Source organism: Metarhizium robertsii (assembly GCF_000187425.2).
Source record: "Metarhizium robertsii ARSEF 23 chromosome Unknown MAA_Scf_4, whole genome shotgun sequence".
NCBI lineage: Eukaryota > Fungi > Ascomycota > Sordariomycetes > Hypocreales > Clavicipitaceae > Metarhizium > Metarhizium robertsii.
In genome coordinates, this window is record NW_011942182.1 from 1,308,808 (window position 1) to 1,331,511 (window position 22,704).

Below are 22,704 nucleotides of genomic sequence, written 5' to 3' on the forward strand. Positions count from 1 at the left end.
GTAAGAACCAGTACTGGGCTGGTCGCTCTATAACATGCGTATCTAACATGCACGTACTGCAGTTGGAGATCAAGTTGATGCTTTTTTTTTTAATTCTGGCGCAGATCAGCTCAGTGAGGGTTAGTACCGTCATTTTGTTCACATAGGCACTGCCTTGGAGGGACACATGTGAATACGCTCATCTTTCCTGCTTTTATACGCAGGAGCAGTCAGCAATGCAGCGTTCTTACGGCTCCCGACAAGAAGGCTATTACTGCATATATCCAAATTGTAAACTTGCTATACAAATCCCAACAAAGTTCACTAAGCATTAATAAAGCAGTCTAACCTTTACACCAAGGCTCAGAAATACTCCCTTGAGTTTTGGTCCAAGCGACATGGCCGCCATGTTGACGTCAGGATGACGGACGAAGCTGGTGGCGCCGGCTTGTGGTCCAGCGCCATATAAAGCTCATAAAGGGGGCAAAATAACCCATTTAGTGGAGGAAAATGGACATGGACGGTCCGAACAATGAATAGCCTCGGCGATTCTGTCCATCACGAAGACGCCAGGCGACTCCCGCCTGCGCGGCGGGCATTCACGTCCTTCACGACGCGGTGGTTCCTCATACCGCAGGGCACCGGCATCCTGGCCATTGTCCTCAACCAACTGCCCTACCAATTCCACGGGCTGCACACAATCTCCATCGTATTCTGGTTCCTCAACATGGTGCTGCTGGCGGCCATGCTTGCCATCTTTCTCCTGCGGCTGCTCGCGTCGCCCCGGGTTGTCGCCAGGTCCATCGCCACCGACACGACCGAGGCAGCCTGCACGGCCAGCATCAGCATAGCTTTCATGTCCTGCATCCAGATGCTCTCCCTGGTGGTGATACCCTCCTGGGGCGGCAGGGGCTGGAGCCTCGCCGTCTACATCCTGTGGTGGGTAAACTGCGCCCTCGCGGTGCTGGCCTGCATCGGCCTACCAGACGTGTTCGTCAGGTCGATTCGAAGCGAAGGCGGGCTGGCGAGAAGCTTTACGCCAGTGGTACAGCTCCCCCTCATCGCGGCGCTGACGTCGGCCGCCGGCGCAGGGACGCTCTGCCAGTCCGCCGTGCTGAGCGCCGCGCAGAGAGTGCCCATGATCGTCGTGGCATATCTTGAGATTGGGCTGGCGTTGCCAACGGTCCTGGCATTCGACGTGCTGTACCTGGCCAGGTTGCTTCAGCCGTGGGAGGAACCCGCGGGCTCGCATCACGAGTTCCCCCCGGAGCAGATGTACTCGCACATGGTGCTGTGCGGGCCCTGGGGGCAGAGTAGCTTTGCGCTTCAGACTCTTGGAAAGGCCGTCTTCCAACTCAAGGGGGGGTTTGGCGCATCCGGGCAAGGAGCGCTCTTGTTCAGCGATCAGGGGGCTGACACGGTTGCGTTCGCGAGCATTCTCGTTGGGCTTGTGAACTGGGGCCAGGGCACATTCTGGTGGGCATTCGCCATTGTTAGCATTACAAGGTCTGTGGTTGCAAGGTCGAAACAGAACCACTCTATTGCTTTCCATTTGTCCCTGTGGGCAACCGTGTTTCCGTGGGTAAGCCGGCGACTCTGTTGACAAGTCGGTCAAGATATTGCTAATGGAGGCCTAGGGTGTGTATGCAAACTCTGCCATCCAACTTGGCAGGACCTTGCCGTCTGCTGCGTTCAAAATCTGGTCGACGGTGCTGGTAGTAATGCTGGTGCTGATATGGTTTCTATGTTCGGTATGTTCGGTTCTCGGTCTATATCATGTGTGCGCTCGGAGGACAGCGCGGCGCTGAGAGCTCAAATTGCTCAATGGTGTTGCCCATGTTCCCGTTCTTAATGCCGCTACACACAAACCTCTACCTATACCTGATGCCTGTGACGACACTTATGGATAAAGATGATAGTGGCTCGTTGGCTATGGCCACAGTAATGCATCTAGACCAAGTCGACAGCCTGGGCTCCTTGCAGAATGCACCTCGATTCATTGATGATGTTGTCGTATGTCAGCTTATGAGCACCATGCCGCTCAGTATTCGTTTCTGGCTAGGGCTGTGTAACCAGTCTTCCGATAGTGTGTTGCTGGCAGTAAGGTTCGGATGGCTATGCCATGGATCCCTATGTATACTCAGCAGACACTGAACCTCCCTGGTAGCAAGTTGTATATGAAGCAATGATCGAGTTCGTCGACAAATCCGTCAAGGTCCCGAATGCTGCCAAAGCTGAATGGACGGCAGAGGCAAAGAAATGGCGTCTGCCCTACTGGCACTTTGCGCGGCTTGCTATACACTGCTGCATCCTGATTCCCACCCGTTGCTACTAAAAATACATGTGAGGGTGTTGCAACGAGGGCGTAGTCGACCCCAGACAGCCCCAACTAGTCGTACCACTCTAAATCCTCGGCTGAATCGCTGTCTGTAAATTCCTCCGAATCTTCATAATACTTTCTTTCCTCTAGTCTGCGCAAAGTAACAGCCTCCATCGCGACATGGACTCGGCGAGCCGCCTCGGTGGCCTCGTCGTCGGTCATCTTCAACGGCGACTCGAAACCGTGGTCCGCGACCCAGGACTCTACCACCTTCATGTCGGCGCCTTCGAAATGAGTCGCGAGGGCGAATATCATGGCCTTGCGCATGTAGTTCCCCGGCGTCGGGAACGGGCGTTGGGCGTAGAACCGGGCCCAGACATCCTGCCATCCGGCTCGTTTGACGTCCTTGATGCGTACGAGCGCCATGACGAAACGGAAATAAAGAAAGCGTGCAACGGGGCGTTTTTCGCCAAGGAACTTCAGTTCCTTTCCGTTAATGTCTTGTCCCAAGCCCTCGGGCGCGGACCAGCATAATTCCCTTCGGATGTCGTTGGTTATTACACCTATCCGCCATCGGGTAATGGGGCGTTCCGTCGCGTTGACCGGGATAATCACGATGTCATCGTTATCAAACCAGTCCTTCAAATAGCCCCGCATGAAGAGAGCATTCCCTGGTCGCTCAGTGGATTGTGCCCTTGGGCCAAAGAGCATCTCACCGATGCAGCCGGCATCCGGAAGGGGGGGCACGATACGCACCGTTTTGACGCAGGTAGTACTGTGCCACGCGCCGGAGACATGGCACCAAACCGCATCCTTACCCTCGCCGTGGTCGATGCCTTTGGCATGGTAGTAGGCCACAGCGCCGGCGCGCCAAGTATTGGGGCGTGGATGGTCAATATATCCTCGGGACTTACTATGTGCTCGTCGTCTCTGGTTTTGCCCTTCAGGTCTCTTGTACAGAACAAAAAGGCACTCGGCCAGGCCGTCATCGCGTGGGTCTAACAGTCGTGCCGGTCGGGGATCGAACCGCCTCCTCTTCTTTTGATATCGCCATAGCTCGTCGCCCGCGCGGAAGAAGCGTTGACTTAGCTCTTGAAGGCGTTGCTTGGCCTCTTCGGGCTGCAATATGCCGGCCTCCCGCTTGAGGATGACGATATTTCGCTCCAGCTGGATGGTGCTTTTCTGCTGAGAAGCTAGCTCAATACCAAGTGTTGCTAACTGCAGAGACGCTTCGCGATCTGGCTCTGGCTGCTCTTGGTCGGGATCCAGGTCTGGCTCAACCTGGCGTGATAGCTCGTCGAATTCCATCTGAAGATGTACCAAGGCGTCTTGTGCTTTGGTATAGTCAGCCCTCAAGGCGACTAGGTTTGGTACTTGGGGAGCCATAGATGGAAGAGTCATCAGGTCACAGGTGTTCTTGGCAGGTCTTGAAGAGCAAAGCAGGTAAAGTGGTGCCGCCTCGCCTCTTTTTTATACATTTACGACTTTGAAATGTTGGATTATGAGTCAGAGACACAAGCATTGGACTATAGTTAAACTTTAATTTTGCATATTATACCCGTTGGCAACTAAGTGGGTTTTTTCTCTTACACTTAATAGAAAAAGTCCACTTAGTTGCCAATGGGTAATATAATATACTACACCTAGGGATGATGGTTTATCGCAAAAAGGTAAATTAAAAGTCGGCTTGAGCCAAGTAAAAGTAGCCCCAAAAGCTACCTCGGTAGTTATTACGGCCACACTGGCCTTACAAAGTAGTCATCGTCGTCCCGAAACTTTATGCCTAGTAGAACAGGGCCTAGACGATTAAGTTCAAGGTGCTAGATCTTTAGCGGGCGAAAGTCGAGCGGCTACAAGCGGTGTGTTTTGACGGCTCTGAGGCTCAGCCAATAATTACAGGTTCAAATCGGCCATTCGAAAGCCGGACTGCTGCTACGGTTGCACAACCAACGCCATGGTCTCTCAGATACGACAAAGCTGCAAGAGGCGTAGCTGAGTGACTGGACACGCTTCAATCTTTACCAGCCTAGAAGGCGCTTAAAGCTATCTAGAGACTACAGTGAGACACAAGAGGAACTCGACGAGATCAGATACCCGGGTATCGCTCTCTATATTATGATATACCGCAATATATTAGCGTATACTTCTTGATGGGCAAATATATTATGCCACAGATTATAATAGACAATTAAGACATGGGCACTAGGCATAGCACCGAAATAAATTGTACCGGGAACTATGCGAGAAAACAGCAACAAGTATTCCCTTAGAACTACAAGTAGGAGGAAGTCGTGGGTGATGGCTTTCTGGCAACTGGAGGCTCAGAGCCACGCAGCTTGGCGATAGAGGCGTCACATCTCACAGAACAAATCGTATCCTTTAATAGAGGGCTACTTTATCATGGCCTCAACGCTAGCAAAGTCCAAGGTATTTCGCGAGTCCCCGTCTATACTTAGCTCTGTAAGTTTTCACTTGACCTCCTCTGGATACCCCTCGGCAGTTCCAAGGAATGATAGCTCTCACAAGACAAGCACAGTTACATGCCCTAGTACACAAGGCGAACCCCTTGAAAGGGACTATTGAATAGGTAGCCAAGTAATCCTCCTAATATACTGTCCCGCGTGCTTCTCTCTCGCCATGTCGACTTATTATTTTCAACTCCCATAGCCCCCCTAGCTCTGAGGATTGACAGGAAGAAACAACGAGCTAAAAGTCTTGGAATTATTGGTCACAATCCCCTTTGAACTCTCAAGATACGGCACAAACCGAAACAAGGGCTGCTTCCCCGCCTCGCTCTCCTCCAGCGGTATCAGCTTAAACAAAATCGCACTCGTGTCCTTGTTCGTGCTCGTAGAGAAATCAATGTTCCACCCCTGCTGGTACATCTTGCTGTACCGGAGCCGCTTGTTCCCTTTATTATCCCAAGCAGACAGGAATCGCATCGCCCCAAGGGGCTCAGAGTCCTGCTCGAGGGCGAAATTCCACGCCTCCGTTTTGTTGGTCTGCGTGGGCTTCTTGCCGCTACCGAGGCACGGAATGTAAAAGTTATTCATGACAAGGAAGTAGTCGCTCTTGTCCTTTTGCTGCCACCGCTGCCACTGGTTGCCGCCTTGATTGCCGGCACTGTCAAGGCTGGGTTTCAGGAAGCGAAGGCCAGGCGGGTAGAGAATATTATACAGCGTGTTGGCAATGGTGTTTACGCGATCCTCGCATTCTTTGCGGAGACGCTCTGCGTCCGTCTCGGCTGCTCACCCGGCAAGATTAGCTGGGCGCACCAAGGCACGGGGAGGGAAGGGAGATGATGATGGGGGGGGGCATTGCCACGTACAGTAGGCTGTGAAGAGGCTCAGCACAAGACCTTGGCGCAAGAGATAGGCAATCGGCCCCAGGTTGTCGTCCATTTCCTTGACGTAGTCGGCCATGAAGTAGTAGAGGTTTTTGTCGTCCTTGAGCTTGGGGAACGCCTGTCCGTGCCAGACGTAGATTGCGCCGGCGCCCTGCCCGGGCAGCCCCATGATGGCATTGTAGATGGAAAAGGTGCTATAGCGGACACCGTGGTTCTCGTTTCGGAGAGCTGCGAGGAGTTCGGCGTAGGCTGGGTCGGCCTCGTCGATCACTCCGCCGTTTAAACTGGGCAATGTTAGCGGTGTGAATTGCTCGCGTGCGATGGGGCAACAGACGTCTTGAAATCGTCCATGATCTCATCCATCCGCTTTGACCAGTAAAGAATACGTCTCATGGCTTCTAGGATCTCGAGCTTGATGGACAAGTTTTCAATCTGGCGGGCTATTTCATTTTGTCCGGCAATGATGGTATCGAGGAGTTCGGCGGTTGGTACGGCTTGCTTCCCTGTGATGGCACCCCAGGCTTCTTTCGCCGCAAATTTGGCAACCCATTTGCCGACATCCACGAGTAAAGACGCCATGTTTGTACAAGTTGGAAAAGAGGGGCTTGGATGTCTGACAGAAATCACTTTGGTAGTGGAGAGTACAAATGTGGGCGTTGGAGATTGCTCCTGGTGTCTAGTCCATGATGAAGGCCGTCTTTTTATACCCTACGGCACGTGTTCTTCATGTATCTAATTTGAAAGGTCTCAGTGAAACCGGTCATGCCGGTGCTCCCGCTTCGCCATTCTTGATAGTCCTGTCCCGATGAGCTTTATGCACGCCAAGCCCTTTCCGCAGGAATATCTGCACACTGGTGCGGACATGCCGCCTTCTTTCAACACATCATGCCTATGAGATCTCTTTCCCCGTGATTGACTACATGGAAAGCGGAGACGAGGTAGGATCAGTGGAAGTTAAGAACTTGCTGAGTAGTCTTCGGCCTCGGAGTTTGACTTCAGGTGCAGAATGGCAGGTTGCTGCAAGGTAGCAGCGCTGCATGGATTTACTAATCGAGATTTGGCCGCATGTGTATCTACGGATATTAGGCATATGCTCATCCGGTCGTAGGTGTGGATGCCATGGCCACATCCCGCATAGTGTATATCGATAAATGAGTGAGCATTCTATCAGCGTTTTCTTTAGCTTTTATACGTTAAAGGTGAGGCAGCTTACTTACAGTTGGCAAGTAAAAGAGGTAAATATAGGACATCACTGATAGAATCAGAGGCCTAAAGTGATAAGACGACGACAAATGTTCCTGTCGCTAGCTACTGGGCAACATCGTGCGGCAATGCGATGGGATATCTAGGTATTCGGTACGCCCGACCTCCCGTGGGCAACTTACGGCTTCGCAGCTTTGCGAGAGCACGTCGATAATAGTGAATCCTAAGTGGCAGCCAAGTTTGGGAAACGACTGCCACTGCCACTGTCTCCTCTAGTCAACTCTCTAGGTGTCATGCCGCAGTTTCCTCGTCTCTCTGGAATATTTGCTTCAGTGAGGGCTATCCCGGCTTTCACCAAGGAGGCAATGCCTCCAGGTTACAGATTGGCGACGTCCATCTGGCGTCCCATCTCCTTTGTGTCTTGCCTGGGGAAACGAGAGGCTATATAAACTGTGAGCATGCCTTAGGGATAAGCATCACGCTTCTTTCTAGGCTTGGGAAGTCAGCTCAACTCAGTGTTTTGACTTTATTTCAGGAGCTCTCACTTGACTTTGATAGCAGCATCTTTGCAGCCCTAATACCCCTGTCAATCTCGCCGTCCGACTTGCATGTGCATAACCAAGACTCATGAAGCACCAAAGCAAGTACCTCTAGATATCAGGCCGTCTATAACCATCAGATGCCTTGACACCTGGCGCCTAGCATCTCCGCCGTGTGATTTAATGTGGGGTATCAGCTGAGGTCTATGAGTGGTAAGCTCAGATTGAACTCACATCCCCAGAGTCATGATTGACTCACATTTGTCACGTCACATCAGGCTCACATCCACAAGGCGAGAAAGTTCTCAATGAGCGGGTGGCCCAAATGGCCGTTGACCTGTTGGGTTTTGTGGTCGTAGATATGAGAAAGATAAACACGCGCAGTATTGACGGTGCACAGCAAGGTGCTGGTTTGTCAGTACTATATTAGTACATACCTAGGTACTGTAGGGAGACTGTAAAGTAAACATTGAAACTCCGTTGCTAGTATGCCCAGTGTCTCTCTCTATACCTAGTACTTTTTATGTCTTACTGCAAAAGCCCTACAGCCCAGCCTTCTCATTCCGTTGGGACTGGTCTATCGTATATACGGTAGACCACCGTCATAACAATCCTATATCTTAGCGATAGTTTAGTATATATTGGTGCACATCTTATCACGAATAAATTTCTTTTATTATCAATAACCTAAATTATATAAGAAAATTCTTAATACAGTAAATAATAGGGGGGTAAGCGCCTGGCACTTAGCAGAAAGAGTGAGCCCGCCAGGCAACTCACAATGAGACCAACATCAGGGCTTGGCCAAGCCACAGCTTGGCGCTATCAGCCCTAGCCAATCACACACAGGTCAATCATTAAATCAGGCAAAATGCTTCAAGGGCGGGTCACGGTTAAAGCGCCCTCCCCCCGTCCTATTTTCCCACCCGCTTCTTCACAACAAAATTCTATTCACACCGCGATTAGTACGCAGCCAGTTTTTAACAGCCAGTTTTTAACTACTACTACTACTACTACTACTACCACCACTCTATTGCAAACTACATCAAGTCTGAAATCATCTTCGAGACGAAAATAAAGTAAGCGTCTCTCATTTCTGCACGTTGCCGCTCCCGTCAATGGCAAAACTTGACCGTGACTAACCCATCAAGCAGAATGCCTTACCACGCGGAATGGGAAGAGTACATCAAGCACTTCCGAGAGAATCGGCGTTTGCTTGTCGCCCGCAACATTGACTTCAATGCTACTCGGGCTGAATTTGAAGATCATGTCCGAGCCAAGCTCACCAAGCCCGGCTCCGTCATCTTCCTCTGGCCGCCAGCTCCAGCCCAGTACGACAACTTCAACAACCATATAGGCTGGATGATGCTTGGGTTCAACCACCGGCCCGATGCTAGGATGGCTCAGAATGACCTCGCGAACTAGGAGTTCCGCGGCCGCCGAGTCAGAATCGACCGAGCAAGCAGATCTGCCGTGAGTCTCTAGATACACCCTTCTTTCTCCTTTGCCTCCTGCTGTGAACACTGCTTATTGTAAATGCCAGTATCGCCCTCGGCCAAACGTTGCTGGCCCAAACCACAACGCTGCCCCTCCAAACCCCGCTCCCCCCACGGCTCCCACCGTCCCGGGCCCCTCGACCTCTGCTCCAAGGACTGCTGCTGTCAATCTCCCCGACCAGTCCACTTCGGCCCACGGCTCTGCCTCCCGCGTTCAGCCAAGGGGGTACAGAGGCCCACACAGAGAAAGACAAAGACGCCAACCAGAACCACGAAGATGACCACCGCAAGGTGAAACGGCAAACCTCAATTGGTAGATGGGCGAAAGCCTACTCTCCTTCATTCCTTTATAGGTGAAAACCTCATTCCTTTATAGGTGAAAACTTGATTCCTTTATAGGTAAAAACTTGATTCCTTTATAGGTGTAAACCTGATTCCTTCATGGTTGTAAAACCTTGGGCGCTCGCCCTAAGGTCGTTCTGGCAGCCCTGCGGGGAGTGGGTTCGATTCCCACGACGATCCTGTGAACCTGTGGAGAGTATTGAAGGTGGGGAGGAGAGGCATGTCCTCGTTTTTACTCGTAGACGGTATTTAACTACCTAGGTATGTATGCCCGTGAGTCCTTATATGCCTCTATGCGAAAGCATCTTTAAAGCATGCAGCAGATATCAGCACTTTGGCAAGTATTCATTCTGTTCTCTCTTGGGCGAGGGGCAAAGTTCTATGACGAGGAGTCCTATAAGGCGGCTCACCAAATCGAGCGACTCTTCGATGGAAGCCGCGTATCAAGCTCGAAAGAGCGGGTGTCACAGACACGAGTCGTGGTGGCTATTCAGAGTCTTCCAGAAGAATCGAGCTTTGGTGGGCCATACACAACGTACTGTATCTATGGCCTTACCCAAGAAGGTTGGTAAGCGCCCCAACTGTGCTCATCATGGAGGTCACATCTCGGAACTATTGTTCGGGATACGAATTGATTGGTGGAGGGCTGCGCCGCCCATGCCCCAAAATTTGAAAGATCTAGCCGAGGCTCCGGGAGTCTCCAGTTCCACGGACCGCAAAACCTACTAAAAGTATGGAGCGTACTTAACAATCAGCAAGATGCTTACGAAGCTCCTAGGCGCTCGAGCATGGCACAATCAACGGAATGCGACGCTATCCCTTGCGTCGAAGCCTAGCGTCTTAGCGCAATAAAATGCCGCGATTTGGACCCCTCCCAGATTCCAGCGCTTAGAAATACTGGTGTGTGTGAATACTGCGGGCGTGATAACTGATTAATAAAGTACAGTGCAATGCGCAATTGTGCGTGATATGGCGTTGCAATCCCCATCGAGTTGAAAACGTATTAAAAGACTCGACGAGTCCGCCTGTATTGCCATTCAGAAAGTAATCCAATAGTATAACAAGTCGAATACTCGCAAGCCTAGCCCGCAAGTTCACCAGCCATCAACCAACTACCAACCCCTACAGAGCTACAGAGTCGTCCAAAATGGCCTCCTCAAATCTATTCAAGCCTCTGTCCATAGGAAACATCACGCTCAAGCACCGTCTCGCACTGGCGCCCCTAACCCGCTTCCGCGCCTCGGACGAACACGTCCCGCTGCCCATCGTGACGGACTACTACAAGCAGCGCGGCTCCGTCCCGGGAACTCTGCTCGTCACCGAAGGCACATTCATCTCCGCCCAAGACGGCGGCTACAGCAACGTCCCCGGCATCTGGAACCAGGACCAGATCGACGCCTGGCGCAAAGTCACCGACGCCGTCCACAAAAACGGGAGCCACATCTTCGTCCAGCTCTGGTCCCTCGGCCGCGTCGCCGCGCCCGACGTCGCCGCCAAAGAGGGCATCTCCATCCTCGGACCCGACACCATCCCCGCGACCGCCGACTCCCCCCAGCCGCAGAAGCTGAGCACCGCGCAGATCCAGCAAAGGAAGGAGGCCTACGTCGCGGCCGCCAAGAACGCCATCGCCGCCGGCTTCGACGGCGTCGAGCTCCACGGCGCAAACGGCTACCTCATCGACCAGTTCCTGCAGGACGTCTCCAACCAGCGCGACGACGAGTACGGCGGCAGCGTCGAGAACCGGTCCCGCTTCGCCGTCGAGGTCGCCGCCGCCGTGGCCCAGGCCATCGGCCCCGAGAGGACGGGCATCCGCCTCAGCCCCTGGAACACGTTCAACAGCATGAGGATGGCGGACCCGGTCGCCCAGTTCTCCGACGTCATTGCCCGGCTGGACCGCCTCGACCTCGCCTACCTGCACCTGGTGGAGCCGCGAATCTCGGGCAACATCGACGTCGAGACCGAGGACACGGAGAGCCTGGAGTTTGCGTACAGGCTGTGGAGGGGCCCGCTCCTCGTCGCCGGCGGCTTCACGCCCGAGACTGCGAGGCGCCTGGTCGACGAGCAGCACCCCGATCGCAAGATTGTCGTCGTGTTTGGCAGGCGCTTCATCTCGACGCCCGATCTGCCGTACAGGGTGCAGAACGGGCTCCAGCTGGCCGAGTATAACAGGGACACGTTCTACAATGCAAAGGATCCCGTGGGCTACACCGACTATCCCTTTAGCCAGGAGTTTATCAATAGCAAGGAGGGGCAGGCTATAAAGGTTGCATCTGGTTAAGGCGGCGGGCGTGAGTGGAAGGAGCTTTTTTCCCTTTTGTTTGGTATTCGGGCATTTCAGCATGTAGAAGGCGTATATAGACAGCAAGACTTAGAGATATTATTAGTGACGGGAAAGTACATATAGACAGCAGGATTAGAGAAATTCATAGTCATTTTTCACAAGACAAGAGAGACACTCCTAGAATTGCAAGCCAACTGAACCATGTCTAAAAAGTAGGGATCCTCCACCGATAGAAGCCGTAATGCCGCAGTGGCCATCGACCTTTAGTCTCAAGAAACGTACTGGGCTCTCTTTTACCGCCGTCCGGCTCATCTGGAAACATCGCCCCAAGGCCCACAGGGGTCATCTTGTCTCACAGAGCTTGCAGCCAGCGCACCTTCAAAAAGAACCAAGAGAACCAAGATGTGCTTCATTTCGCTGGCATTGAGATGGAATTTCGAGTGAATCCTGTCGACATGCAAGTGCTGAAACCAGTCTCTGCTAAGAGTAAGGACCCTGACGCCTGCCTCTGCTTCTCCCGGACTGCGTGGGGCTAAACCCATTTGTCTAAGGCTCCAAATGTCATAAATCTCGCTACCTGGGTTGTGGAATTGGGCTAAACATATTGCATCTTATATTCTATGTTATGAGGCCGTGGTTGAGATTTACAGGATTAAAGACGCAACCATTTGGCTTAATATACCACGGACTGTGCGAGGTAAACCGTTTCTAACACGATCAAGTACCTAGCTATCACGTTATACATTATCATATATTAAAGTATTCTTTTTTAGTAACTAAGAGAGACGCTTACAAACCGGAACTTGAGCAAAACAGAGGGCAGGCAGGTGATTCGAGAGTTGAATTGCGTATCAAGCAAAAAGCTGATCTGGTACGGCGCGGGTTGTTTACTGAGCAACCTTGGTAATATATGCGACCAGATATTGTGATAGACACTGCGTCAAGGGAGCGTCACGACTCCCCGTGCATTCTCACTATAATGGCGCGTAATGGCGTAGTGCTTTTCCCGTCTTGCCTATAAATTCTCAACTCGTTCAGACAACAACCATAAATGGTCCCTACCAGCAGTCATCCCATTCCGTCATTCTGGCCGCCCAAAAACTTTGCAGTTTCGCCTGTATCATCAAGAGCTAGGTCGAATTGAGACCCTTTGCTGCGTCTAGAAGATCTTGTCTAACAAGCGCTTGATCGGCAGGAGGGCTGTGTGCTAGGGCGCATGAAACCTGACACTCCCAGCATCTGATTGTGAAGTGGACCAACGGTAGCGATCCCCTGATTTTGCAAAAGACCCAACTCGTTGGCTAGATTCTACCAACAGGCCGAGGATATAGTCACGTTTGGGACATTTCCTAGACCGTCCCGCAGGAGGACAACTTGCGGGCCGCTGTACACCGTTGGCAGAGCCAAGAAAACTTCCATGTGAGGTTCGCCAGTAGTATTTTCGACACGACGATATAGGTGGGAGTCACCAGAGGTGAGAAGCTTGCTTCACTAGGTTGTAATTGATTGCGGTACAAGTGTGATATGGTTGCGATACGGACTGCATTGGTGAAAGTCATAGCAGTGTCCGTCGTTGGACTGCCGCCTTGATCTTGTATGGCTCGTTGAAGCCTTTCGGTATAACCTGAGTGGTCTGGATAAATTGTAGGACTACACTCTACAGGATTGTCTTAACACTCAGTCAGCACACGCCAAAAGCACAGGGTGTCCACTGTTTGGTGGTGTTGGTGGACGTTTAGACATACAGAACACAGTACATTCCAGAAACTGCCACTCTTCGGGAAGCAACTTAGGGGCTACGGTTGTGGCTTCAGTCTTGCCGCGCCATGATGGAATCCCATTGTGAGGCGGCGGGATGGCCCGTTCCTGGCCGATTTCCTCACTCACTTTGTTGGTTCGATAGTGCCCATTTTGTCAGATTTGACGCCTTCTGACGGCTTGTATCTCCGGATATCTCCACCGTCACATGTAAATAGTATGTGCAGGTGTTGTTCAAATGGTGGATACAGGCCCGCGTAGACGGCGGCATGCAGAAGAGACAGATCTGGGCGGAGCTCAACAGAGATGCGGGATGTTGGGCGTTATTGCCGAATGTCCAATGAGAATGTGGAATGTTGTAGTTACATGGTACCAGTGGGAAGGTGCTCCCGAAGAAAAGGCATGGACCGTCGTATTCGTATCGGGGCCGATAGTCAACCGTCTGCTCCCACAAGCTCTGATCGAACCACTGGACGCAACAGCCATGGCCCATGGGGCGGATCATCCAACAATCGGTCGAGAGCAAAATATCCTCGTGGCTGTTCACGTTGCGGCTTAACATTTGAAAAGACCTAAAAAGTCATGTTTCTTGTACTGCTATATTTTGTGCTAAGAGTCATCCACCACAATTTCTTTCCTTTTCGACGCCTTTGGAGACATACATACATACACGTTGTGGACAACTACATACTGCTGCAAAACATCTCCTCCTCAGCGGGAAGGAATCACATCAGGCCATCGGAGTCCCACACATCCGGTTGACACCCACATCGATCCCATGGGGACGGCGGAAAGGGCAAACGACTCCAAATGGGACCACGTCAAAGAAAGGACCAATAAAGTACCGACGTTTGGGAATAGGCGTTGGTTCCTTGCCAGCGGCCAATGCTGTCCAGATGTGCAAGTGGTCCGGTCCGTCAGTCCGCAATCCAGGCTTAGCTACTGAAATATTTCACATTTGCGCCAGAGTGAGACGAGATGCCATGCCCGGATCCAGAGCTTCCGTCCTCGGGTCCGTACTCGTTTACAGGAGTGAAAGGGCACCATGGAGTCTGTACGCTGCGGATAAGAAAGAACATGACCCCTTTGATCTACTTTGCATCTACATCCCGCCGTCTAGTCGGCTCTCCTCAACCATCGAGCACCATTTAACGACTGGCCCGGCCCTTTGTCCCAACTCATGAGCTCAGAATCCATCCAACTACGTCTCTAAAACTGCCGCCCATCATGGATGTTGTTCTCGACCTCTACGAAACATATATAGGCGACCATGTCTATGCTAGGCTGCTTCCAGCGCATCCTCCGCCGTACGATGCTGATTTATTCGCCAACACAACCATATTTCCGTTTGGATTAGAATGCGAATATAAACCGCCGACCAAGTATTTCACTGTGCGACCCTCGCCAGCTGTTTGCCAGAGCGCCTGGGCAAGAGACAATATTCTCAGACAGTCCATCAACCTCTTTCTATTGCTGTGGTGAGTGTCCAACTCTGTTGCCAACACCTCGTATATACATGGCCGCCTAACCAGACGTCTCCGCGCGACAGGATCTTTGGCATGGTGGTCTACTTTTTATTCTCCACGCTCTCGTACGTCTTCATCTTCGATAAGCAGCAGCAAGAGCACCCGCGCTATCTCAAAAACCAAGTCAGGCTGGAGATCCAAGAAACACTATGGGCACTTCCCGGCATGTCTCTCCTCACGCTTCCCCTTGTTCTTGCCGAAGTCCGCGGCCACACCAAAATGTACGATACCGTGGCGGAAGGGCCCGGCCTCTGGTACGAGGTCCTCCAGTTCCCGCTGTTTCTGCTGTTTACCGATTTCTGCATCTACTGGATTCACCGGGGCCTGCACCATCCGCTGATATACAAGAACATCCACAAGAAGCACCACAAGTGGGTGGTGCCGACTCCCTTTGCGGCGTATGCCTTTCATCCCGCGGACGGCTGGGGCCAGTCTCTCCCTTATCACGTATTCACCTTCATCTTCCCCATGAACAAGTTTTCCTTCCTGGTGCTCTTTGTCTTTGTCGTCTTTTGGACGATACTCATCCATGATGGCGAATACCTGGCGGACAACCCCGTCATCAACGGCGCCGCCTGCCACACGATTCACCACTTGTACTTCAACTACAATTACGGCCAGTACACGACGCTGTGGGATCGAATCGGAGGCAGCCACCGCGTCCCGGACAGGGAAATGTTTGACAAGGCCAAGAAAAACGGCAAGACGGAGTGGGAGAGACAGAACAAGGGGGTCGAGGACATGATTCTCGAGGTGGAGGGACAAGACGACCGGGTGTACTCGCCAGAGGAGCTCAAGAAGAACAAGTGAAACAGACAAAGGAAGGCCGTGGGGTGGTTTATTTGCATGTCGTCTTGTGTATATCTTGTCCAACGGGATGGTTTCCGGGAGCGCTAGACTGAGCCGCCGTTGCGCGCTCAGTGTCGGATACTTAATAATTGTGTGCGTTGACTTGGGTGACGGTCCCTTTGACTTGAAAAAAATATTGTATTTGGGGCGAGGTTGGTATTGATTCACTAAATTAATAGACTCCTAATTTTCTACTTTGCCATATGATTTATGCTAGTAATTCTAATATTTTCTATATTTATACAGTACACTATTATAGTGCCGGTAATGCGGCTCAATGTGGGCAGGCGCGCGATAAGGGACTTGATGGCTGAATATCCCGTCCAGGAAGCAACGCTATATAGTTAGGACTTGCAATTAAACTTACTGGGGATATTCCTACAACCTAACTTGGTTTGAATCCATTGAGCATTCATTCGCTGCTTGTGAGGCGCAGCTGACCCAAGGGTTCGTGTTACATCCACTACCCCAGATGTCAGAGTGCAGCCCCAGAATTCCCACTTTTACCGTTGGCAACTTGAAAGGCATCATTGACGGCCGTGGTCCTACGAACGACTGTCCCAGCACGGCGGCACCGAACCGGACACTGTTTGGCCGTCCCGGTGCCAGAAATAGTGAAGGCATCGATATTTTCATATTGCAATGGCCATAATTTTTATGCCATGTCGGGCGCTCCGGTTATCAAACGGGGACAGCGGGCTCACGGTCAGTCCACCTCTGTCTCCCGTCGCTCTTTTATCTCCCGGCTTGCCACTCCTAAGTTTCTGCACCCTTCATCCGAGCATTATTATGGAGTTGTCTGTCGTTAGCTGGAGAAATTTCTCGGCCTAGTCATGTAGTCTGACGTCGCAGCCCCCACCGTCGATGGACCAGTTCGCGGTAGCCTCATGTCGGCTGGCCAGTGAGAGGAAAGGATTGCAAAAAGCTGAGCCCTTGAGATTGGCGAAAATAATGGAGCCCAGTTGCAAGTTCCCGGCCGCAGTTGGCGCAGCGTTGTGGTGGCAGCAACTTTAAAATCTTGCAGGCACGGATAAATACGACGGTCAAATTGTTGATGTGCAGAAACACCGACCGGGTTGAATGGGAGATTGTTCGATAGGGCACGTGTACTCCGTGACTTGACTGTTGTCCCGTACTTAAGAAATGAGCAATATCTGACAGGTACCAGACTCTGTACGTACAGACATCAGCGCCGAATGTGCGGGAGCCAATCAGGCGTCTGGCGACAGCCATGGCGACAGCAGACTGTCAAGTTCCCCAGCTGAGCCGTCAATTGGTCTCTGATTAGGAGAACATTTGATGACATCGGAATGTGCAGTCCATGCTTCCTTCAGCAGGCACTCCGTGCCGTAGACGCAGCCCCCAACGAGCCCCTATTTTTACCTTGATTGTACTCCGTACATAACATATCTACGGAGTAGCCTCTTGCCATGTTGCCTTCTTGCCTTTGGAACAAGGCACTGGGCTGATTAATTTCTCTTTCCTGGCGACACTTTGGGCTGTGTCTGCCCCTGCCGTCCAAATCTTGGGCTCCTCCATCTCTCTCTCTCTCGCTTCTTGGCTGTTGGCACTTCGATTGATTTCCCATCTGCTCGCCACTTGCGCGCATTCTCTCTCTTGGTTTCTTTCGCTTCTCGGCCTCCATATCTCGACAGCCTAGTCCACCCCGCGCTTGGAGCTTGTGACAACACCATCGCATCTACCCCGACGTCGCCCTGGTCTCTCTGCTCCGCTTCTCGGCATCATCGTGCGTCCATACTGGCTGACCCCGGATAAGAACGACGGCGGTTGACCGTGGGTGATTCAATCTGGTCATCTGCATCGTGCGCCGCACATCCGCAACGCGCCAGCTCACGCCAAGTGTCCTTGTGTGTGTGTGTGTCTTGGTCTGACGTCTCACAAATCCCCATCGCATTGCCCCATTCTAGCTCTTCGTCCAGACTCAGCTTATTCCACCCGCAATACTACTACGACCAACTCGGCACACCACGCGCGCCAGAGCCGACCATTCAGTCAGCGAGGCACCAGACAGACGTCCCGAACACTGCCTGACCCGCACCTCTCCGACTAACCACCCGACTCTGCAGAGTGCTGGTGTTGATGATTGGAAACCTTGTCTTTGTCTGCTGTCACCAGACCCCGTCCTTTATTTGACTCGGTTGGCCGACGTCACTTCTCATCTCCACCTCCTCTTCTCTTCTTCGGTACCTGATCAATTGAGACGCAGGTGGGTGCTGCTGCTCAACAGCCCCAGATCGCCATAATTCCTTCGTCAACTCCATCTCGTCTCCCTTCCAACATTCCTCTACGGACCCTCCCTGCCCGATCAGATACCGACCAAGACGCCCAGGCCGCTTCGCTATTGGGCTTTCCGGGCCACGCCGCCTCTAATCATCGTCGGCGGTCCTCCAGCTCCGAATCATCCTGGACTGACACCGGCGATATTGGAGATCAACTTGGCGACGAACTCGATCCTGTACGTCTTCAGCTGCCCGAAGAGCTTGAGCAAGAGCTCCTCGCTGGTGTGCAGAAGCGTCAGCCCAAGCACAACAAAAAGGTCCGCATACGCGACCCGTCGCCCCAGCGCTACGATCGATCCCCCTCGTTCCCTCGAACTATCGACAAGGAGGCCATCGAAATCCCCCAGATCAAACCGCAACGGCCCTCACGCGCTCAACGTTGCATCGGAGCCATCATGTCGGGGCGATCGGGTTCCATCCACGGCCTGACGGGCAAGGCCCTGCTGTACGAGATACCACACCGCGTTTTCAACACTTGACTGTAGCGTGCATGCTAACACGATTTCTTAAAGTTATTTCACCAGCATATTTGTTTCTCTTGGCGTGTTTCTGTTTGGTTATGATCAAGGCGTTATGTCGGGCATCATCACGTATGGTCTATCCAAGCCACCCGAAAGCATACGGCTGGTGGGCATGTCCTTGCTAACAAGACATCATTTATAGTGGCCCTCACTTCATCGACTATTTCGACCATCCCTCCAAAGCTCATGTCGGTACCATGGTGGCAATTTTGGAGATTGGCGCCTTTATTTCATCACTAGTCGTCGGCCGAGTTGGAGACATCATTGGCCGAAGACGTACCATCTTGTATGGATCCTGCATATTCTTTGTTGGCGGCGCTTTACAGACATTGGCAAGCTCCATGGCCATGATGATGGTCGGCCGAATCATTGCCGGTGTTGGTGTTGGTATGCTCTCTACTATTGTGCCTGTGTACCAGTCGGAGATTTCCCCTCCTCATAATCGTGGAAAACTTGCTTGTATCGAGTTTTCTGGCAATATTATCGGCTACACAACCTCGGTCTGGGTAGACTACGGCTGCGGGTTCATCGACAGCAACATGTCGTGGAGAGTCCCCCTCTTCATGCAGTGTGTCATGGGGGCGCTTCTTGGTCTTGGCAGTTTGATCATTGTTGAATCTCCAAGGTGGGTTTTGATATTAGATGCAAATGCTTTGAATTTTTGATGCTAAAGTTGGTCCAGATGGCTTCTTGACAACGACCACGACGAGGAAGGCATGGTAGTCATTGCTAATCTCTACGGAGGCGGCGATATTCACGACCACAAGGCCAGAGAAGAGTACCGCGAAATCAAGATGAATGTGCTTCTTCAGCGACAAGAGGGCGAGCGGACCTACTCTGACATGTTCAAAAGATATTCTACTCGCGTCTTTATCGCCATGTCTGCACAGGCTCTAGCACAGCTGAATGGCATCAACGTCATCTCCTACTACGCTCCTTATGTTTTTGAATCTGCTGGCTGGGTCGGGCACGATGCTGTACTGATGACGGGCTTGAATGGCATTACTTACTTCTTATCCACAATCCCTCCTTGGTACTTGGTAGATCGATGGGGTCGAAGACCGATCCTGCTGTCCGGTGCAGTTGCCATGACTATTTCTCTGTCGCTTATTTCATACTTCATCTACCTTGATGTCAAATGGACGCCGAGAATGGTGGTTCTTTTTGTCATGATCTACAACGCGGCGTTCGGCTACTCTTGGGGCCCTATCCCATGGCTATACCCACCGGAGATCCTGCCTCTCAGCATTCGATCCAAGGGTGCCAGCTTGTCCACAGCCACAAATTGGGCGTTCAATTGGCTGGTTGGAGAAATGACACCAATTCTGCAGGAATGGATCAAGTGGCGACTCTATCTTGTTCATGCTTTTTTCTGCACAGTTTCCTTCGTGATTGGTGAGTGCAACTATTCGCCAAGTTTTCACGGCATTGCTGACCAGCTACGCAGTGTATTTCGTCTACCCCGAGACTTGTGGCGTGCGTCTCGAGGAAATGGACTCCATTTTTGGCGATGCAAGCACCGTCATGGGTACACCATCCATGCATGCCGACACCGAATCCCTCATACGTGGTGGCTCGCCCGGGCCGTCCAGAGACTTTCCCGGAATGTCGCTTGATGCTGCCGCAGACATAGACGACGACCGCAAATCACAAATCCAGACCAATGGAGGTGAGGACCGAAGCATCGGTGGCTGGCTCTCTAGAGTGGTGGCTCGCGGCAGATCGCCGAGCGTCCGCAGCACCCAAGGTCGATATGCTCCCTTGGGTCAAGAGGAGAGCCGGCGCAATGATGAGTGAAGCAAAAGCAAGCATACCTTTTCGCAGTTAGAATTTTTGCATAGATAGACCGGACAGGTAGGGGGATGTGTGAACTAGCATACAGCGTCCTTGTTGGAATATGACGATTCACTAGGAGCCCAGGTTATACCTAGATTTTTGGACGCTGTCAATTGGCGTTGGGTGTACGATCTGGGACCGCCAGTAAAGGCGTGTATATGACGAGGCATTGACAACAGTTGGCGTTTTACACTATCACCTGCGCGTCGCTAAGACGAGCGATGCTTCCATGTACCAGTTAAGACGGAACATTGGCGCCTCACGGCCGCGCACCCAGGCGCGTGCTGAGAGCGCGGGAACTTGAACAGAAATAATAGATACCTACCAGTGAAAAGAAACCCAATTTGTATATGGACTTTTGAACCGGCATTTGCGGTCAACCCAGTCTTGTCCTCCAGACCAATTCAAAATGCTTGTAAAATAAGTGAGTGGTGGTCTTGGCCATTCGTTGCTTGCGTCGTCTGTACAGGAGCCCACGCCTGCAACCTTTCAAAAATTGCAATGATGAAAAAAGCCCGACTCGATGGAAGTGCTGACTCTGAGGGATCATTTCCAGAGAGTGGTTGTAGTTCAAGCTGCCTCGCGACTGGATTCAGTCGCTTTTCTGTGTACAATTTGCTCATGGTCTGGTAGCTTGGCTGAGAAGCAAGCAAGCCAGTAGTGCCCAGGAAGTACCTCTCCGCACGGCCCATCCCACATGTGCACAAGCCAGACGTCGGCTATCAAGATACAATTAACACTGTACAACAACCTCTTCCAACTCCGGGGCCACCAAGGACACCGACCACGAAACCATGGGGACCGAAGTCGTCCACGCCTACCGGCATCTATACCGCTGCCTGCTGCGCGCGGTGCAGTACTCGTCGCCGGCGCGGTACATCGCGCGCGACCAGCTGCGGGCCGCGTTTAGGGAGACGCCAGCGGCGCTGGACGCCGAGGGCGTGAAGCGCACCACCTGGTTCCTGGAGGCGGCGGGCAGGGAGAGGGGGCTGGAGCACGCGATTCTGAAGAATCTGCTGCGGGTGAGGGGCCAGAGGGACGCGGAGACGAGGAGCTGGAGGAAGAGCTTGGCCGGGACGGCGCAGAGGTGAGTATTTTTGTGCGGTGTGCGGTGTGCGGTGGGATCGCGAGGCTGACGGGTGTAGGGACGACATGAAGAGGGATAGGGGGGCGGCGTTTCAGCACTACGACATGACTGTTGCCATGTTGAATAGGACCATGGGCCTTTGTCTGCGGTGAAGAGTTGGGTTGGGTTGGCTGTATTTATTATGGGCGTTTGCGGATGCTTTACTTGCAAGTTTTGGGTGGTGGGCACGGGTATTCAGCGGGTTTATGAGGGCGGGGACTAGGATGGCAAAGGGATTTTTGTTTTTATGATACATTCGACTGATGGAGCTAATAAAGCAATAATACAAGGTTATGCGTGGCAAAAGAATATCCATGGCTGACGGGGCCTGGGCTGGCTAGCAGGTGGCGGGCTCCTCGATGACAATATCTAGCTCTTCTAGAATCAGATCGCTTAGGCTGACGCCGTCACGGGTGTAGATCCAGCTCCCTGAGCCGGTGCCCTCCTTCTCCCCCTGGCCCTCGCCGATGATGCACCAGTCGTATCGTTTGGGGCCGGAAATCGGACTCGATAGCCAGATCTGCTTGTTCGGGGGCTGCTTGTTGATGACGTATGTGCCCTTGTCTGCGACATTGATGGTCATGACGCCGGACTGTAAGCAGCGCGGATTAGTGGCCTGTTCTTGGAGGGCTTGTAGGGGGGGAGAAGAGAGGGGGAGGCACAAACTGAATATTCAATGTCAATGTCCTCTCGCGCGTCCTGGAGCTGCTCGAATTTGGACAGAACAATATCCAGGTAGCCATCGGCCAGCTCGTGGTATTGGCCGTCAGATAGCTCGGCTACGCCCACACTCGGTCGGGTCTCCTCAACACCCTGCTTGGCTGGGTTGTCGGTCTCGGGCATAATGCCTTTGAAGCGTCGAAATGATGTTGAAAAGGGCTGGTAGGGGAGTCGGTTTGACAGAGGTCGGAGGACGTTGGAGGCGCGAGGGAGCAGTCTGAAGCTTGAGCGGGTGACATTTGACCGGCAGGTGGCCTGAGCCATGAGCCTTGAGGTTTGCGTGACTCCTTGTCGTGACATGTTTGGGAGGGCGGCGTTGAGGTTGAGGTTCGTAGGTTGACGGTCGTTTGCGATACCGCGGAGTGGTGGTTCGAGCCAGACCAAGGAAAGGTTTGGAGACGGGGCGAAATTCAGGGTCCGGCGAGAATTCAATTCTCGCAAGTGTTGATAGGGTAGCGGGATCTGAAGTTTCCAATGGCTGAGCTGTGCCTTGGGAGAAAAGGGTCGAAATGGCCAGATGTCAATTCGAGAGGAGAAAGCGGAGGAAAGGCCAATTCGGCAT

The 22,704-nt window shown here is 52.4% G+C and overlaps 9 protein-coding genes across 9 annotated transcripts; 6 read left to right on the forward strand and 3 right to left on the reverse strand.

Moving 5' to 3' along the window:
- Positions 1-511: 511 nt before the first annotated feature.
- MAA_02525 (malic acid transporter) lies at positions 512-1,582 on the forward strand (the record flags this gene model as incomplete). The annotated part of the gene is made up of 1 exon (XM_007820523.2): positions 512-1,582. The coding sequence occupies one exon, from the start codon at positions 512-514 to the stop codon at positions 1,580-1,582; it is 1,071 nt and encodes a 356-aa protein (XP_007818714.2).
- Positions 1,583-2,368: 786 nt separating this feature from the next.
- On the reverse strand, positions 2,369-3,685 carry MAA_02526 (uncharacterized protein; the record flags this gene model as incomplete). Its single annotated transcript, XM_007820524.2, has 1 exon — positions 2,369-3,685. The coding sequence occupies one exon, from the start codon at positions 3,683-3,685 to the stop codon at positions 2,369-2,371; it is 1,317 nt and encodes a 438-aa protein (XP_007818715.2).
- Positions 3,686-4,971: 1,286 nt separating this feature from the next.
- On the reverse strand, positions 4,972-6,224 carry MAA_02527 (uncharacterized protein; the record flags this gene model as incomplete). The annotated part of the gene is made up of 3 exons (XM_007820525.1): positions 4,972-5,543; positions 5,628-5,929; positions 5,980-6,224. The coding sequence occupies 3 exons, from the start codon at positions 6,222-6,224 to the stop codon at positions 4,972-4,974; spliced, it is 1,119 nt and encodes a 372-aa protein (XP_007818716.1).
- A 2,318-nt stretch (positions 6,225-8,542) lies between these two features.
- Positions 8,543-8,812, forward strand: MAA_11077 (uncharacterized protein; the record flags this gene model as incomplete). Its single annotated transcript, XM_011413043.1, has 1 exon — positions 8,543-8,812. The coding sequence occupies one exon, from the start codon at positions 8,543-8,545 to the stop codon at positions 8,810-8,812; it is 270 nt and encodes an 89-aa protein (XP_011411345.1).
- A 1,560-nt stretch (positions 8,813-10,372) lies between these two features.
- MAA_02528 (FMN-linked oxidoreductase) lies at positions 10,373-11,503 on the forward strand (the record flags this gene model as incomplete). The annotated part of the gene is made up of 1 exon (XM_007820526.1): positions 10,373-11,503. The coding sequence occupies one exon, from the start codon at positions 10,373-10,375 to the stop codon at positions 11,501-11,503; it is 1,131 nt and encodes a 376-aa protein (XP_007818717.1).
- A 2,988-nt stretch (positions 11,504-14,491) lies between these two features.
- Positions 14,492-15,600, forward strand: MAA_02529 (Fatty acid hydroxylase; the record flags this gene model as incomplete). The annotated part of the gene is made up of 2 exons (XM_007820527.1): positions 14,492-14,742; positions 14,814-15,600. 2 exons carry the CDS (start codon positions 14,492-14,494, stop codon positions 15,598-15,600), a joined length of 1,038 nt encoding a protein of 345 aa, XP_007818718.1.
- A 2,139-nt stretch (positions 15,601-17,739) lies between these two features.
- Positions 17,740-20,257, forward strand: MAA_02530 (General substrate transporter; the record flags this gene model as incomplete). The annotated part of the gene is made up of 6 exons (XM_007820528.2): positions 17,740-17,760; positions 17,867-18,384; positions 18,452-18,529; positions 18,603-19,085; positions 19,143-19,855; positions 19,908-20,257. The coding sequence occupies 6 exons, from the start codon at positions 17,740-17,742 to the stop codon at positions 20,255-20,257; spliced, it is 2,163 nt and encodes a 720-aa protein (XP_007818719.2).
- Positions 20,258-21,090: 833 nt separating this feature from the next.
- MAA_11078 (uncharacterized protein) lies at positions 21,091-21,535 on the forward strand (the record flags this gene model as incomplete). Its single annotated transcript, XM_011413044.1, has 2 exons — positions 21,091-21,383; positions 21,442-21,535. 2 exons carry the CDS (start codon positions 21,091-21,093, stop codon positions 21,533-21,535), a joined length of 387 nt encoding a protein of 128 aa, XP_011411346.1.
- A 224-nt stretch (positions 21,536-21,759) lies between these two features.
- MAA_02532 (Frataxin-like protein) lies at positions 21,760-22,442 on the reverse strand (the record flags this gene model as incomplete). The annotated part of the gene is made up of 2 exons (XM_007820530.1): positions 21,760-22,014; positions 22,089-22,442. The coding sequence occupies 2 exons, from the start codon at positions 22,440-22,442 to the stop codon at positions 21,760-21,762; spliced, it is 609 nt and encodes a 202-aa protein (XP_007818721.1).
- Positions 22,443-22,704: the final 262 nt, after the last annotated feature.